This window comes from Bombina bombina, chromosome 1, assembly GCF_027579735.1.
Source record: "Bombina bombina isolate aBomBom1 chromosome 1, aBomBom1.pri, whole genome shotgun sequence".
NCBI classification, from domain to species: Eukaryota; Metazoa; Chordata; class Amphibia; order Anura; family Bombinatoridae; genus Bombina; species Bombina bombina.
The window spans coordinates 188,502,372-188,517,362 of NC_069499.1; the positions used below are offsets into that span (position 1 = coordinate 188,502,372).

Sequence of the window (14,991 nt, forward strand, 5' to 3'; positions counted from 1 at the left end):
CATGGAGTCTTAATCTAGTTCTTTCAGTTCTTCAGGGGGTTCCGTATTGAACCTCTACATTCCATAGATATTACGTTTACTATCTTGGAAAGTTTTGTTTTTGGTTGCTATCTCTTCCGTTAGAAGAGTTTCTGAATTGTCTGCTTTGCAGTGTAATTCACCCTATCTGGTTGTTTCATACAGATAAGGTCGTTTTAACGTACCAAACCTGGTTTTCTTCCAAAAGTGGTTTCCAATAAGAATATTAACCAGGAAATAGTTGTTCTTCTCTGTGTCCTATCCCCAGCTTCTAACAAGGAACCGTCTGTTACACAATCTCGATGTGGTTTCGTGCTTTGAAGTTTTACCTAAAAGCAACTAAAGATTTCAGACAAACTTCGTCCTTGTTTGTCGTCTATTCTGGTAAGAGGAGAGGTCAAAAGGCGGACTGCGACCTCTCTGTCTTTCTGGCTGAAAAGCATCATCGGTTGGCTTATGAGACTGCTGGAAGGCAGCCTCCTGAACGAATTACAGCTCACTCTACTAGAGCTGTGGCTTCCACTTGGGCTTTCAAGAATGAGGCTTCTATTGAACAGATCTGTAAGGCAGCGACTTGGTCTTCACTGCATACATTTGCCAAATTTTACAAATTCGATACTTTTGCTTCTTCGGAAGGCTATTTTTGGGAGGAAAGGTTTTGCAAGCAGTGATGCTTCCGTTTAGGTTACCTGACTTGTTCCCTCCCTTCATCCGTGTCCCTAAAGCTTTGGTATTGGTTCCACAAGTAAGGGATGAAGCCGTGGACCGGATACACCAATGTAGGAGAAAACAGAATTTATGTTTACCTGATAAATTTCTTTCTCCTACGGTGTAACCGGTCCACGGCCCACCCTGGCATTTAGTCAGGTTTAAATTTATTTTATAAACTACAGTCACCACTGCACCCTATGGTTCTCCTTTTTCCCCTAACCGTCGGTCGAATGACTGGGGGGGGCGGAGCCTGAGGGGGAGCTATATGGACAGCTTTGCTGTGTGCTCTCTTTGCTACTTCCTGTAGGGATTGAGAATATCCCACAAGTAAGGATGAAGCCCGTGGACCGGATACACCGTAGGAGAAAGATAATTTATCAGGTAAACATAACTTCTGTTTTTGTCTCTGCATCACAAGCTCTGTATATGGTTCTGCTTCAGGAATGGAAAATTGATCCCTATATTTGCTCTGTTCTGTGTCCCTTAAAAGTAGTTTTCTTAGTAGTAGTATATTAGTTGTTTGGGCAGTGACTAAGCAAGTGAATATAAAAAGTTTAAAAATAGAATCTCTCTGAAGCTGATGAAGCAGTGTTATCCTCCTCAAGCATTTCTGGTAGTCATCTATGATTCATAATGTGTAAATTCCAAATACTTTTGCATATAACCATTTAGATTCTGCATTGAAAGTGATTTTGTTTGCTTGCCCTATTGGCTTTGCACAGTGCCAAGAACATTTACAGATTTTGCAATGAAAATAAAAAATAAATACTTGCAATATTTGCCTTTCAGTTATTTTTTTCTGTTGAATAAATAAAATATTTTTAATTACTTTGACATGATTTAACTCCTTAAATTGATTCATTCTCTGCATTACCTGGCCCAGTCATTGTGTAGTATGCCTATAGAATACAGGCATCTCTCTTATGCATACTCATTATCAGTATTGAACTCTGGAGCATGAAGGGATCCTGATGATGCACTGTGGTTATGAAAATGTTCAAGCTCAGTTTATATTTTACACTGCTAGTGGCATCCTTGAAGTTATGAGAAAGGTATAAAATAGAGGTGTTCCAAATGAGTAAGGCAATTTTTTTGGTCAAAAGATTATATTTCGTTCACAAATACTGCAAGTATTTTTATAAAACAAGCATCTATTGCCTTGCTTCATCCTGTGGCAAACAATGTTATGATTTTAGAAAGAAATTAATCTATGGATGTCCAGTGTGCGTACACGTGCACAAAACAATGGGGATTCATTTTCCCTTTTCCTAAAGTGTTTTTTTATTCAGCTTATAGGACAAGAGGCCAACAAAGGTATACATTATGGAATATTATCTTTCACAATCAACTAAATGCAGAAGATTATCAGTGGAATTATGGATCTTGGAGTGAATGCAGTGCACAATGTGGAGGAGGTAAGAGGTTTAAAAAGAAAGTGCCTATTTAAAAGTTAAATTTCTGTTTATAAGTTAATCTAACATCTGAAATCATTATTTTCTTGTGAATTTCCAATATTACAGGCTACCAGTCACGCTTGGTGTTCTGCACAATAGATAATGAGGCCTATCCAGAACAATATGTGTAGAGGGAAACCAGCTCCACCTAACCAACAGGACCTGCAGCATGCAGCCATGTCCACAACCCAAAGCGGTGGGAGCATAAATTCCCTTCACGTTAATACAACTCCCTTAAAGAGTAGTGGTCTATTTACATGCATTACAGCTCTTTTTTTTTTAGATATTTACACCCAACATTTTTGCAATGATGTTGTCCACAGTGTCTTTAATGTATGCGTTTTTTTAATTGAGAAAGCATATTTACAATCAGTGCTGGGAGCTATAAATAAGCTGACCTCCTAAAATAATAAATTTGAGTTTTAACAACCATCTTATGTTTAGAGTTTTACAGAGATCCTTTAACTGCTTTACAACACCCCTACTGGTGAGAGAATATTTTTAGGCTCTTTTATTATGGATTTATGATATCATTTCAGTTTTGTGCTTTATATAGTGCATTTTACATGTTACCATACAGGGAATTCAAGGTAGAATCTTGGTGGCCATGGTGTGAGTGGACTGGTGTAGAGTTTGGATTGCATTTCTTAATGGGGTTGAGGGTGTTACTTAGAAGCGTTTCTGATATCTCTTGATAATCCATTACTTAGAAGGGTTTCTGATATAATCATGTTTCTGAACAAGACCTGTTGATAATAGGAGAGGACAGTGACACAGATTTTCTAATTTTGGACAACCCTACTAATTGTTCATTGTAATTGAGGTTTATAAGTTGCAATTTTAGGGTTTGTCAAAGATAAGGCTTAAGAGCCACAATTTAGCCCTGTTACTTTTATCTGACCCCCTCACACCCAAAATTGTGCAGTGTTTCTTCCTGTATCATAATGGAATTCTGAACACTTTCTTAGACTGAATGCCCAAGTATTAATTACACCAGATGCCGATAAGAGATATAGAACTAATAAAAAATTATGACCACAACCTACAATGCAACAGAATAAGTCATTGGAAAAAGGGATATGCACAAACTAATATACATTATTGTCCACTAGTGCTTAGTCTAACAAAGAACCAGCCAGACAAGGGTGTACATTTGTTTTAAGTACTAGATTCTGTGTGCGACTGCTTTGACTGGAGCCACACAAAAGGTAATTAGCTCAAGCAATGTTGCAGTGGTGGGGCAAATAATAATCAGGCCATGTAAATGACCAGAGGATCAGTAAAAATGTTTGAACACTATACTAGTGCTGTAGATAAATCCTTGGACTTGGCCCATGCACCCAAGCCAGAGAGTTGAACACAACTAGATGAGCTAAAATAAAATTTTGAAGCTGGAGAGTAGTGAGGATTAAGTATGGAAGTCGGACATTGTGGAAAATGTCATGTTAAACATGACATGAAGTAGTGTACATTGCACCCATAACAGTGCAAACAGAGTGTCTGGTAAAAAAGGGGTGAAATCGTAGAAAGGAATGTAAGACATTTTCCATCCTTATAGATTAAGTCAAACTTAGATGTAGTGTTGAATGAATAAATATTTGTGAATATTTAAAAAGAAAGAGAATGTATATTTTCTAAGTTACTCATCTTTGTTCTGTGCAAAAGGATTTCTTATATATATGAGCCAACACTATGGACTCGAACACCGAGCACAAAAATGATCAGGTAACAAATTCATTTTCTGGAGGAATGGTGCATTGGCTAAAAGAACAGAATTTTCTATTGCAAATGAAATTTAAGCAATTTGGTGCTTGGTGGGTGATGTTTGGAAACTTAAATTATGCTTTATTGGTGCTCTTTTAATCAAGCATTGGGAGTTGATCACAATCTATTGTTTGTTAATTATCAGCATGTTAATGGCTGCAGATGAGCCCTTTTCAATGTTGATTTGATCACAATCAGCCATATTCATGGTCATTAACATGTGCCAGTCCTGTTTGGCTGATCAAAATCTAAATTCTTGATAATTTAGAACACATTTACAAGACCATTTTTACTTATCTAATTCCACAACTAAAAGGACTTAATAAAATCCAGACAAAACTTTTCTATTACTAAGTACTCACAACATTTTTTAAAATCTTGGTTTTGTGCATAGGCAACATAGGATGATATAGGAAGTAAAAGTGGTTTTGTGCATAGGCAACATAAGATGACAATAGGGAGCAACATCATCAAACAGATATAAAAGCTGCCTGCTCAATTAACGTTAAAAATTCAAAATAATGTACTTTCACAGTAATAAAATTATGCCAAATCAATAACCCAACAAACGCACATGCCCACTAAAACACACACACACACCTCAATGGTTTTAGAGCACAACAAGTTAATTGTACTCATGTCACCTATTAGCAATACAACACATTATTAAAAGGGATCAGCCAAGATACAGGCTATTTGATCTGTGATGTAATTGCTAAACCCCTAAAATTGTCATTTTGTTTGTCTTTTATCCTGTGCATCTGGTTTGTGGATTGCAAAATTAGGAGATTAATGAGGAAGATAACAATTTTGTGTTGTTTTCCAGGAAGGGGTAAACATTTTGTGCTTGAGGGTTAACTACAGAAGCATGTAAGGATTGTGATTACTGGGGGAAAAAAATAATTACAAGCACATGATTGTGATCAATTCCATTATTTCAAAAACATACATGCCAATGTCTCAGGTTAACATCTTTTTTTCATAGAAACAAAATATTTTAGATAATTCCTACATTTTGTTTCTTTCTTTAAAAAAATTAAAAATAAAATGTGGTATTTATGCAATTCAGCTATATTAATATTGTTTCATTTAAAGGCACACTAAACCCTCTGCTTATTTTATAACTGCCTTCAATTGATCTTTACAGTGTAGAACATATAAGAAAAGGCTTTTTTTTTTTTTTTAAATCGAGGTTAATTTAGTTACAAAATGACAGCACTCATTTCTGAAATGCAAATATATTTTACATATATGTCTTAAATATGTCTACAACTAATATAATTAAAAAAAAGATGTACAGTAGATTAATCCCGGGCTTATATTTGCTTTGAATACATAATTATGCCTAGCATGTTTATGATTTAATTTCCCTTTAAGCATAGATTCACTCAGTTGATATTCTGTTGGAACAATAAACACTAGATACATTTTATAAGAATAGTATTGAGGTTAATCCCTGTCCCCTTCAAGTCATGGGTGCTGCCATGTTGAAATCTAACTTTCACTGCATTCTAGTGTGGATGTTTTTGCACACACTCACCTTCAGATATCTGCAGTGAAACCTAGGTTCCAAAATGGCAGCAACGTCAGGTTTTTTGCTCATATCTCAAGTTGAAACGCGATCACTGGTTAACTGTTTCGCAAAACACATAAAAAAAACATTACAAAGTACAGTTACGCCCATAGCAACACATCTAAAAAATTATTTTAAAAATATTTCACAAAAAAGTTATAAGGGCTCAAAGATATGAGATTTCTTGTGTTTGGGAAAAAAAGCAGGCAAAGGGCTTTAACACTGAGATACATACATATACATCTCTAAAGATATACATATATTTCACATTCCAATGTTCTGCACATCTGGGAATATTCTAAGTATATATATATATATAACATAGAACATATTCTACTTTGTGAAGAACATTGGAATGGGAAATATTCATATTTTCATGTCGGCTTAGTGCACTTGAGAATATGTGACTGTATTTGCATGCGAGTATGTTTTTTCCCCCGCACTTTTTTTGATCCATTGACTTTTAGCGTGTGTCGGGTTAAAGCGATAGGGAGAACAGTTTACTTTTAACTTGTAACAACATGAGCACAACCCGATGCATGCAAAAAGCTGGAGCATTAAATGATGCTCCACTTGTAACCTGGCCCAAAAGAGGTGCATGAAATGTACTTAGGGCTAGATTAAAAGTGGAGCGCTAAATTATCATGCGCCCGCAAACGGGCAAATTTGCCCCTTTAGGGCACGTAATAATTAACCAGCTATTACAAGTGGCTGGTTATTGCTACCCGCAAGTTTGCGGTAGCACTTAGCGCTTAGAAAATGAACCAGAGATCCAATCTTTGGTTTAATTTTCTAATTGTGCCCCAAATGCCCTCAAAATAGAGGGCATTATAGTTTTTTTTATTTAATTTTTTATTTAGCATTTTAAAAAAAAATAAAAAAAACAACTGCACTAGGCAGTTTTTTGGGGTCTAAAGTTGGTGGGAGTGGGCACTGAAAAGTGCCTTTACATTGCGGTCTATGGGAACTGTGTGTTCCCAGTAAATATGTGACTATACATATATATTTACAAATGCTGCAATCGTTACACTACTTAACCCCTTTGCTGCACTTAGGTTCTGATGATGTCAGAATGAGGCTCCCATTGAAGCCTATGGAAGCGCACACTCATGAGCGCAATGCTTCCCAGCAATGTGAACTCAAGCTTGCATTCACATTGCTATTAACTTGTAATACCAGTGCACATTTGCGTGGGCTGGTATTACACAGTAGAGCACTAATATTGCTTTCTTGTAATATTTCCCTTTACATGAAAATAATCAGAGCTATACAAGTGAAACCTAAAATTGTAAAACAGTTTTTGTTTATGCAGAAATCGCAGTTTCCATTGGCATGTATGTATTATTGTCTGTTCTTTCTAAGGCTCCATGCAAATTTAATAGCCTATATGTTATGCACTTTTATATAATTCTTCATGCAGATAAATGAACATTTGAAAGGTAAACCATGTCAGATTTACATGTTTCAAGTTTAAAATTAAGTGTTATGTTAGATATTTACAATGCCAAGAACATAATAATTGTTTTGATAGATTAAATGCAGAATGTTTTTTATAATTCAGCTGTGGCAAATGACAATTAAAGGGATATAAAACCCCCAAAAAAACATTTTGTGATTAGGACAGAGCATACAATTTAAAAAAGTTCCAATTTAATTAATTATCAAATTTGCTTCGTTCCCATGGTTTTCTTGTTGAAGAGATAGATAAGTAAGTGCCTGAAGCACTACGTGGCAGGAAATAGTGCAGCCATCTAGTGCTCTTGCAAATTGATAACATTTTTGTAAAACTGCAGCCATATAGTGCTCTTGACATGGGCAGGCTCCTGATCTTACATCCCTGCTTTTTAACTAAAGATACCAAGATAACGAAGAAAAATTGATAATAGAAGTAAATTAGAAAGTTATTTAAAATCTAATACTCTATCTGTCACACAAAAAATAATTTTGAGTTTCGTATTCTTTTAAAACATAAACAAATAAAGTGTGATTAATAAAATATGCCATATATTTTACTCCATTGAATCATATGTATTTCACCCTGGAAAAATTGAAAGGGGCCTGCAGTTTAGTCTGGTGTTTCAGGCTCATCTTCTCAACTTTTTTTGCATGTCTGGGTCTGCCACCTCTTTGACAAGTGAGGCAATCTTGTCTCTATAAATCTGTGTGTCCCAACTCCAGTCCTTAACAGGCCACATATTTATTATATCTTAACTAGAGCACAGGTGAATTAAGCTAGTGGGTGAACTGATTATTTTACCTGTGCTCTAGTTACGATATAATGAATATGCAGTCCGTTAAGGGTCCAGAAGACTGGAGTTGGGAAACACTGCTATAATTGATCCATTGGAAACATTTGGGAATGTACTGCAACAATGGAAAATGCAGGTGTTTCTGAAGATAATATGGTAATGGAGCTACTGTGGAGCACAGTTTGAAGTTACAACATAACATTTATATACAGTAGCTATTTTCCCCAAGAGGGTTCAAAAAGCTAAGTGCACAGGGCACATATTTGAAAAGGGAAATGGCAGCCAAAAACAATTACTTTTCTTATCAAACATAATAGTTCTCAAATTATCAACCTCAGAATGGATGAAAGAGTTAATTGAATGTACCATATTTTGGACCCAGAAGTGCTGTATTTCACCTATTGATTATCTTAGTAATAACTCCGACCTCTATATTTCTTTTTATTTTCTTAAAATTAATCTTACTATCAATGGTGAAGTCAGCTTTAAAATACTATATTTCCATAAATGAATATATAGACTGATTTACTGATTTGGTGCAGATCTGTTTTACCAATTTACATCAGATATCATTCTAAAGTTGCATTGATCCAGGAAGAGCTGAATTAACAGAATACAATTATATATTGCCAGTAGTTCTTCAGAAATTAATTTTTAAAGCAGAGAATAATGTTTAAAAAAGATAAAAGCTATAGAAGGTTTTCTAAATCACACTTTTGAATGTTTTTTTTGTGCATCTGCCATTGCTATATGTCAAAGTGTAAGCCAATGTAATTTAATGTGCTGGGTATTACTTAAGCTTAATACAGAGCTGCTGTGGTTCCTGCTTAGTGCTGGGGGAGTGGTGCTTGTAATGCTAATGTTCTTACCGCTCTTATATATATATATAGTGATGTTCTGAATAAAGGGAAAGTATTTGTGCTGCATAATATGATGGTAATACAGTTTATTTTTTGAATGCAGACTTTGCTGCAGTGACAGACTGGTTCAGGCAATACCAATTAATATGGCTAACAATGTGGGGAAACTAGTTGCTGTGATTAATTAGCCTGCTTTATTATGCCTGATTAAAAAACAAAATCTTGAAATTAAATTTGCAAACAATCTATATTTTTTCTTCTATGTTGGTGTATGTGAACATAGAGGATTCAATAGAACAACCATCATCATCTCACATATTATATGTAGAAAAATGTAAATCAACGTAAATTCCACTCTATTCCGATAACGTTAGCAAATGATCAATTATTTGTAATAACCCCATTGTATTCTGCAGCACTATACATGAAGTGTGGGTATAATAAAGACAAACATTTTTCTCTCTATGTCATTCTCTCTTTATATTTATATAGTTTTATCATTATTTCTATGATTGCAGAAAGATAGATTAATATCTTCTTTGTTCCTCATTTAATAGAGGGCAAACTAGCTAAAGAGAAAACAGACATGCATTTTACTATTTAGCATCAATATATTCTGCTACTAATGATGTCATATTTGATATGGCTTTTATTTGCACTATACCAACACTGTGAATTACAGCTGGAAAGTTAGTGAGTGGCTACCATGTTCAACTACATGTGGTGGAGGAGTGCAAACTCGCTCTGTCTTCTGCGTCTCATATGAAGGAAGAGCGTCCCAGCAGGTGGCACAAGATTCAGAATGTGCTGCTGTAACAGAAAAGCCAGCAACACAACAGGTGTGCAATCTCCGGGCATGTGCAAGATGGAGTGCTGGTCCTTGGAATGAGGTGAGTGTAAATACCGGTTTCAATGACACATTTTGCTAGTTATGTTCACTTTCACTATTCAATTTAGATGCATTTTAATTCGTAAAGTTTATGAATATTGTATGCTGTGGTAATTTTTTAAGTAGCTATCATATTGATAGAATATTAGTACAATGTAGTTTTGAAGCTTTGGATAGTAAATAATTGCACCTTTAGCATTAAAGGGACAGTATACACCAATTCTCATATAACTGCATGTAATAGACAGTACTATAAAGAATAATATGCACAGATACTGATATAAAAATCCAGTATAAAACCGTTTAAAAACTTACTTAGAAGCTCACAGTTTAGCTCTGTTTAAAAGGTTACTGGAACACCCCCTGCAAGTGGGAAAAGGCAGACATCCCCTTCCTCTGCATTTGAAAAGACCCTTTACACAAACAGGAGCAAGCTGGAGTAGGTATACGTCAGTATTCTCCTAACACTTTGGGGCTTGGTTAGGAGTCTGAAAATCAGAGCAATGTTATTTAAAAATAAGCAAAACTATCATTAAAAAAACCAAAAAAAAAAACCCCCAAAAAAAACCTGTATAGGCTATATAAATGGATCATCTACAAAACATTTATGCAAAGAAAAATCTTGTGTATAATGTCCCTTTAATTAGAATCCTTATGATGAATTTTGTAGCCAAACCCACTTATTTGCATTTCCTAAGAAATTATTATTTTCTCTGGGACATGACATTTCTTTCGTAAGATGAGGAGAGTCAATAGATGTCTAACCTGTGGGATATATTTTCCACCACTAGGAGGAGGTCAGGAATGCTCACAAGAGCATTAATCTCTCCCTCCTTCTCTCCCCACTCAATTAGTTCTTGGCCTCTAAAGAAAGACGTTGAGTGACATGCTCTGCAAGCAAGATTTTGTTTTCTTTCTAATCAGATATTGGGAGCTCAAACTTGACTTGAGACCATGTACCCCTCTTCCATCTTCATTCAGGGAAGACTTCAAGATAATTCTCTAAGGTTCTGAATGAAACAAGGATACAGGAATACCTCAGTTATGGCATGTCAGTACCGTTAAGGGAAAATCTCTCAACCATAACTGCCCTCAGGGGTCACGGGGAACCCGTTTCTCAGCCTCCACCTGACGGGTTGCTGGTATATCCAACAGTATCCTCTACAGTATATATACTTGCACTGAATGGGCTCTCTACTGGATAAGCATTCTATGAAGGAGAAAGGCCCCAGCAAGCTGGTAAGATACAGTGGAGGGGTGCTGCAGTCCAGAGAAGTGACTCAGACACTAACACAGCCCAGGAACTATCCCTAGTACTCTCCTTGTATAGGTACTTCATAGTTGTGGGTTTTCAGACTTTACACATAGCTCTTTACCTATGTGTTTAATACCAAAAATTATGGAATTCAGAGTTAAAATCTCTCTTTTAGTAATGCCCTATTACCCCTTAGCAGCTCTCAGTATGTTTCCTCACAGAACAAAAAAGCAACACTGTCTCTTTAAGAAAACCACTAATTGCCTTATGCAGTTAGCGGCTCAGCTCATGATGGATGTGGTTAGGGTTGGGGACACAAGGGGGATCAAAGAAGGAAGTTATTCAATAAAATATGTTTATGGTATGTTTTAGTGTTTTCTCTCTCTCTCATCTGATCTCCAAGCGGCTGAAATGTTTCTCTCCAGACCTTACAAGCTATCTGGGTCCAGTTTTAACCCTTTTATATACCTAGGAGTTGAGTGAGTTATCACATAGGAGCTGCTGAGTGAGAGGGTGGGTAATAAAACATTAGGGATATTCTTTTCCTTTTTTCTCTGTCTTCTGGTGTGCTGAGGTGTTTATTATAGGCTGTTTGTTATATTTTGGAATATATATTTATTTCCAATTACCTGCAGTTTTGCTTATTATTTTGCAGTCATGTCTGTACCCCCACTTGATTTGACTTACCCATTAGAAGGGACCCCTAGGAAACATACTGTAGCCCAATAACTTTCTGCAGTCCATTATCCCTGTTCAAAACAGTGCAAAACTGTTCCAGTGGACCAAATTAAAAATTTATGTACTAATTGTGTCCCACATCTACAATTCGCAAGACATAATCCTGTCAGTATGACACCTGGCAGATAATTAGTGCCCTTCTCTGTTTTTGTGGCCCAGAGGGATTCCACTGACTTTTCTTTAGATTTTAAATCCAGTCTTAAAAAGACTATGACAGAGATTTTAGCGGCTTTTCCCAAACCAAGTAAGCGTAAGTGAAAATGATGAGATTTAACTCACCTTTAATACGCAGGGTCCTATTCTTGTAGGGGCAAATTGATTCAGTTTCAGAAAGCCTGGTCTCGCTCAGTTCAGGATCACTGGGTTTTCAATATCATATCCCAGGGTTATTGCATAGGCTTTCACACCAGACCTCCCTGGGAATGGTTTCATCTGTCTCACATTCCAAAGGTTTGTTCAATGTGTTCAAGACTTAGAGGATATAGGGGCCATCCAACCTGTTCCAATCTCTCAACAGGGTTTGGGTTTCTACTCTAACCTCCTCATTATCCCAAAGAAGTAAGGCACTTATCGTCCATTCCTGGACTTAAAAACAAATTTCTTCGGGTACCCTCTTTCAAAATTGAAACAATCCATACCATTTTTACTCTAATTCAGGAGGGTCAATTTATGACAACTATAGATTTAAAGGATGCATATCTGCATTTTCTAATTCATACGGATCATTTCCAGTTTCTATGGTTTGCCTTTCTCAACGAGCATTACCAATTTCTGGCCCTCCGTTTCAGTCTGGCCACTGGCCCTCTCGTCTTTAGTAAGGTATAAGGGGCACTCTTAGCAGTGATCAGAGCTTAGAGAATCTCTGTTGCTCCTTATTTGGACGATATCTTGGTCCAAGCTCCATCTATTTCTCTGGCTACTGCTCATACCCCAAATTGGTATCTTTCCTGCAGGAACATGGATAGAAAATAAACGTCCCCAAAAGTTCGCTATCACCAGCCACAAGGGTGGTTTTTCTCTGTGTGATAATAGATTCGGTTCAAATGTGCTTATGTATCATGGAAATTTGCAGAACCAAAATTCAGTCTGCCTGTCTTTCCCCACAGATCGCTCATTCTCCATCAGTAGCACATTGTATTGAAGTAGTAGGTCTCATAGAAGCAGTATCAGATGCAGTACCTTTTGCTCGTTTTGATCTTTGTCCTCTTCAGTTATCCGTGCTTCAACAGTGGTTAAAGGATTGTTTCCATCTGGAACAGCAAATACAGCTCAGTTCTTTGGTCAAACATTCTCTCTTATGGTGGAGGGAAAGTCGCTATTTGACCCTTGGTGCTTCGTTTCTTCAGCCTGTCTGGATCATAGTCACTACGGATACAAGTCTTATGGGTTGGGGCGCAGTTTGAAGATCTCAAAGAGCATAGGGAGTTAAGTCCCCTCTAGAGGCGAGGTTACCTATCAACATTATAGAACTTTGTGCGATTCTTCGGCCCTTCAGGCTTGGCCACTTCTCAAACAGGACAAATTTATTTGGTTCCAGTCAGACAACGTCACTGCCATCTCGTACTTTAATCATCAAGGAGGGAACAAAAGTCCCTTAGCTATGCAAGAGGAAAACCACTGCACCTTATCGGCCATTCACATTCCAGGAGTCAATAATTGGGAAGCAGATCAGTCCATCCATTCATCCATCCAGGGAAATGGTCTCTTCATCAGGACTTGTTTGATCAATTAGTCCTGAGGTGGGGTTTTCCCAGACATGTATGTACTGGTACTTGTAAAGCGCGGCTAATCACCAGTAAGGGTCTCAAGGCACTGCTCATTTTATCGACCTCGGAAGGATGAAAGGCTGAGTGGACCTCGCTGGGGATCGAACCTGCAACCCTTGGGATGCTACAGTGCTCATCCACAGTGCCTTAGCATGCTGAGCTATCTGTACAAACATAGATCTCAAAATAGAAATAGAGTCCAAATTGAACCGAAAACTTCCGGTTTATTGCACTAGTCAAGAGATCTTTTAAACTCACATGATAGATGCTCTAGTCTTCCCTTGGAACTTTTGTCTAGCATTTCAATTTTCAATCAAACAGTATTCGGCTTCTGTAATTCTCATAGCTATGGTGTGGCCCTGCAGAACTTGGTATGCCATTGGCTAGAGGAAATTTAATGGTGGCGAGTGAAAGTTAGTTAGTGAATGTTGAGTCTGAAGTCTGGTAGCATGTTATAAGTAGCAAAGTTAGCACATTGTATTTGCAGAATATACATTCATGTTGCAGCACTGAAGAAAAAAAAGTGTGCTATGTGGTAGAACTATTATCTAAAGGGATATTATATATCCATGAAAGTGCAAGGAAATACTATTCCTCTAGGGCTGTAGGGACACCATTAGTGCTTAGACTGTTACTGCTGAGAGGGTAAATGGGACAGAGTCTTTGTCTGAGTGTTCTGGGGGTGAAGTCTCAGCCTGAGGTTGATTCCATGTTTAGATTTAAAGTGGACCATAATTGCCTCCTATTTCAGGAAGTTTTGAATACCTTGGAGCTATCAGAACTGAATCCAGAGGATTTCAAACTTATAAATAAGTTGCATCAAGTTTTTAAAGCTGCCCCTAAAGTGCCTAAGGCTTTTGAAGCACCATACTTGGTTACAGACTATATAGCCAAAGAATCGAAGAAACAAGATATTCCTTTTGCACCTTCAAACAGGTCCAAAAGAATGTATCCACTTTCAGAGAAGAATTTATTAGCCTGGAAAGTATTTCCACCTTTTTTCTGGACGCACTACTATTCCTATGGAGGATAGTTCTTAATTTACAGATCCAATGGATCACAAGTCTTGTCCTTGCTTATGAAATTATTATCCCAATCGGCTCTTCAGCTTAGAACTGCAGTAGCAATCACCAGCATGGCTGCTGCAGCGTCCTTCTGGTGTGATTCTCTTTCTCAGATGGTTTCTGAGAAATCTTCTGAGGATATTGCCAACTGAATTAAAGTCCTTAAAATGGCTCATAATTTAATTTGTTATGCATTTTTTGACATCATCAAAATTGATATAAAAAAATATGTCAATTGCTGTTTTATTAAGGAGAGCTTTATGGCTTAAATCTTGGTCAGCTGACTAGGGGTAGATATATTAAATGCCGGGCGGACATGATGTCATCATTAAACATTGCACAATAATTTCTTGTGAAATGCTTGTGTGATGCCGCCCCCTGCACATTTGCGGCCAATCGGCCTCTAGCAGGGGGTGTCAATTATCCCGATCGGATCCTAAGACCGCTGCTTCTTAACTTCAGTTTCCGGCAAGCTGGAAACTTCAGGCGGAGACAGCATTATCCGCTACTATCTAGCCCATGGTCTCTAAGAATAGGCTATTGTCAATCCCTGTTGAAGGAAATATGCTTTTTAGATCAGAATTGGATTCTATTATCAAAACTGTCACTGGGGTAAAAGGGGCTTTTCTACCTCAGGACAAAAAATCTAA

The 14,991-nt window shown here is 37.1% G+C and overlaps 1 protein-coding gene across 1 annotated transcript in view; it reads left to right on the forward strand.

The window, feature by feature from the left end:
• The window catches only part of PAPLN (papilin, proteoglycan like sulfated glycoprotein), a 517,238-nt gene that overhangs the window by 106,764 nt on the left and 395,483 nt on the right, over positions 1-14,991 (forward strand). The window contains 7 exon segments of the mRNA XM_053697785.1: positions 2,019-2,054; positions 2,057-2,144; positions 2,250-2,305; positions 2,307-2,336; positions 2,338-2,379; positions 3,823-3,908; positions 9,312-9,519. Of these exon segments, the coding sequence (XP_053553760.1) occupies positions 2,019-2,054; positions 2,057-2,144; positions 2,250-2,305; positions 2,307-2,336; positions 2,338-2,379; positions 3,823-3,908; positions 9,312-9,519 (546 nt within the window).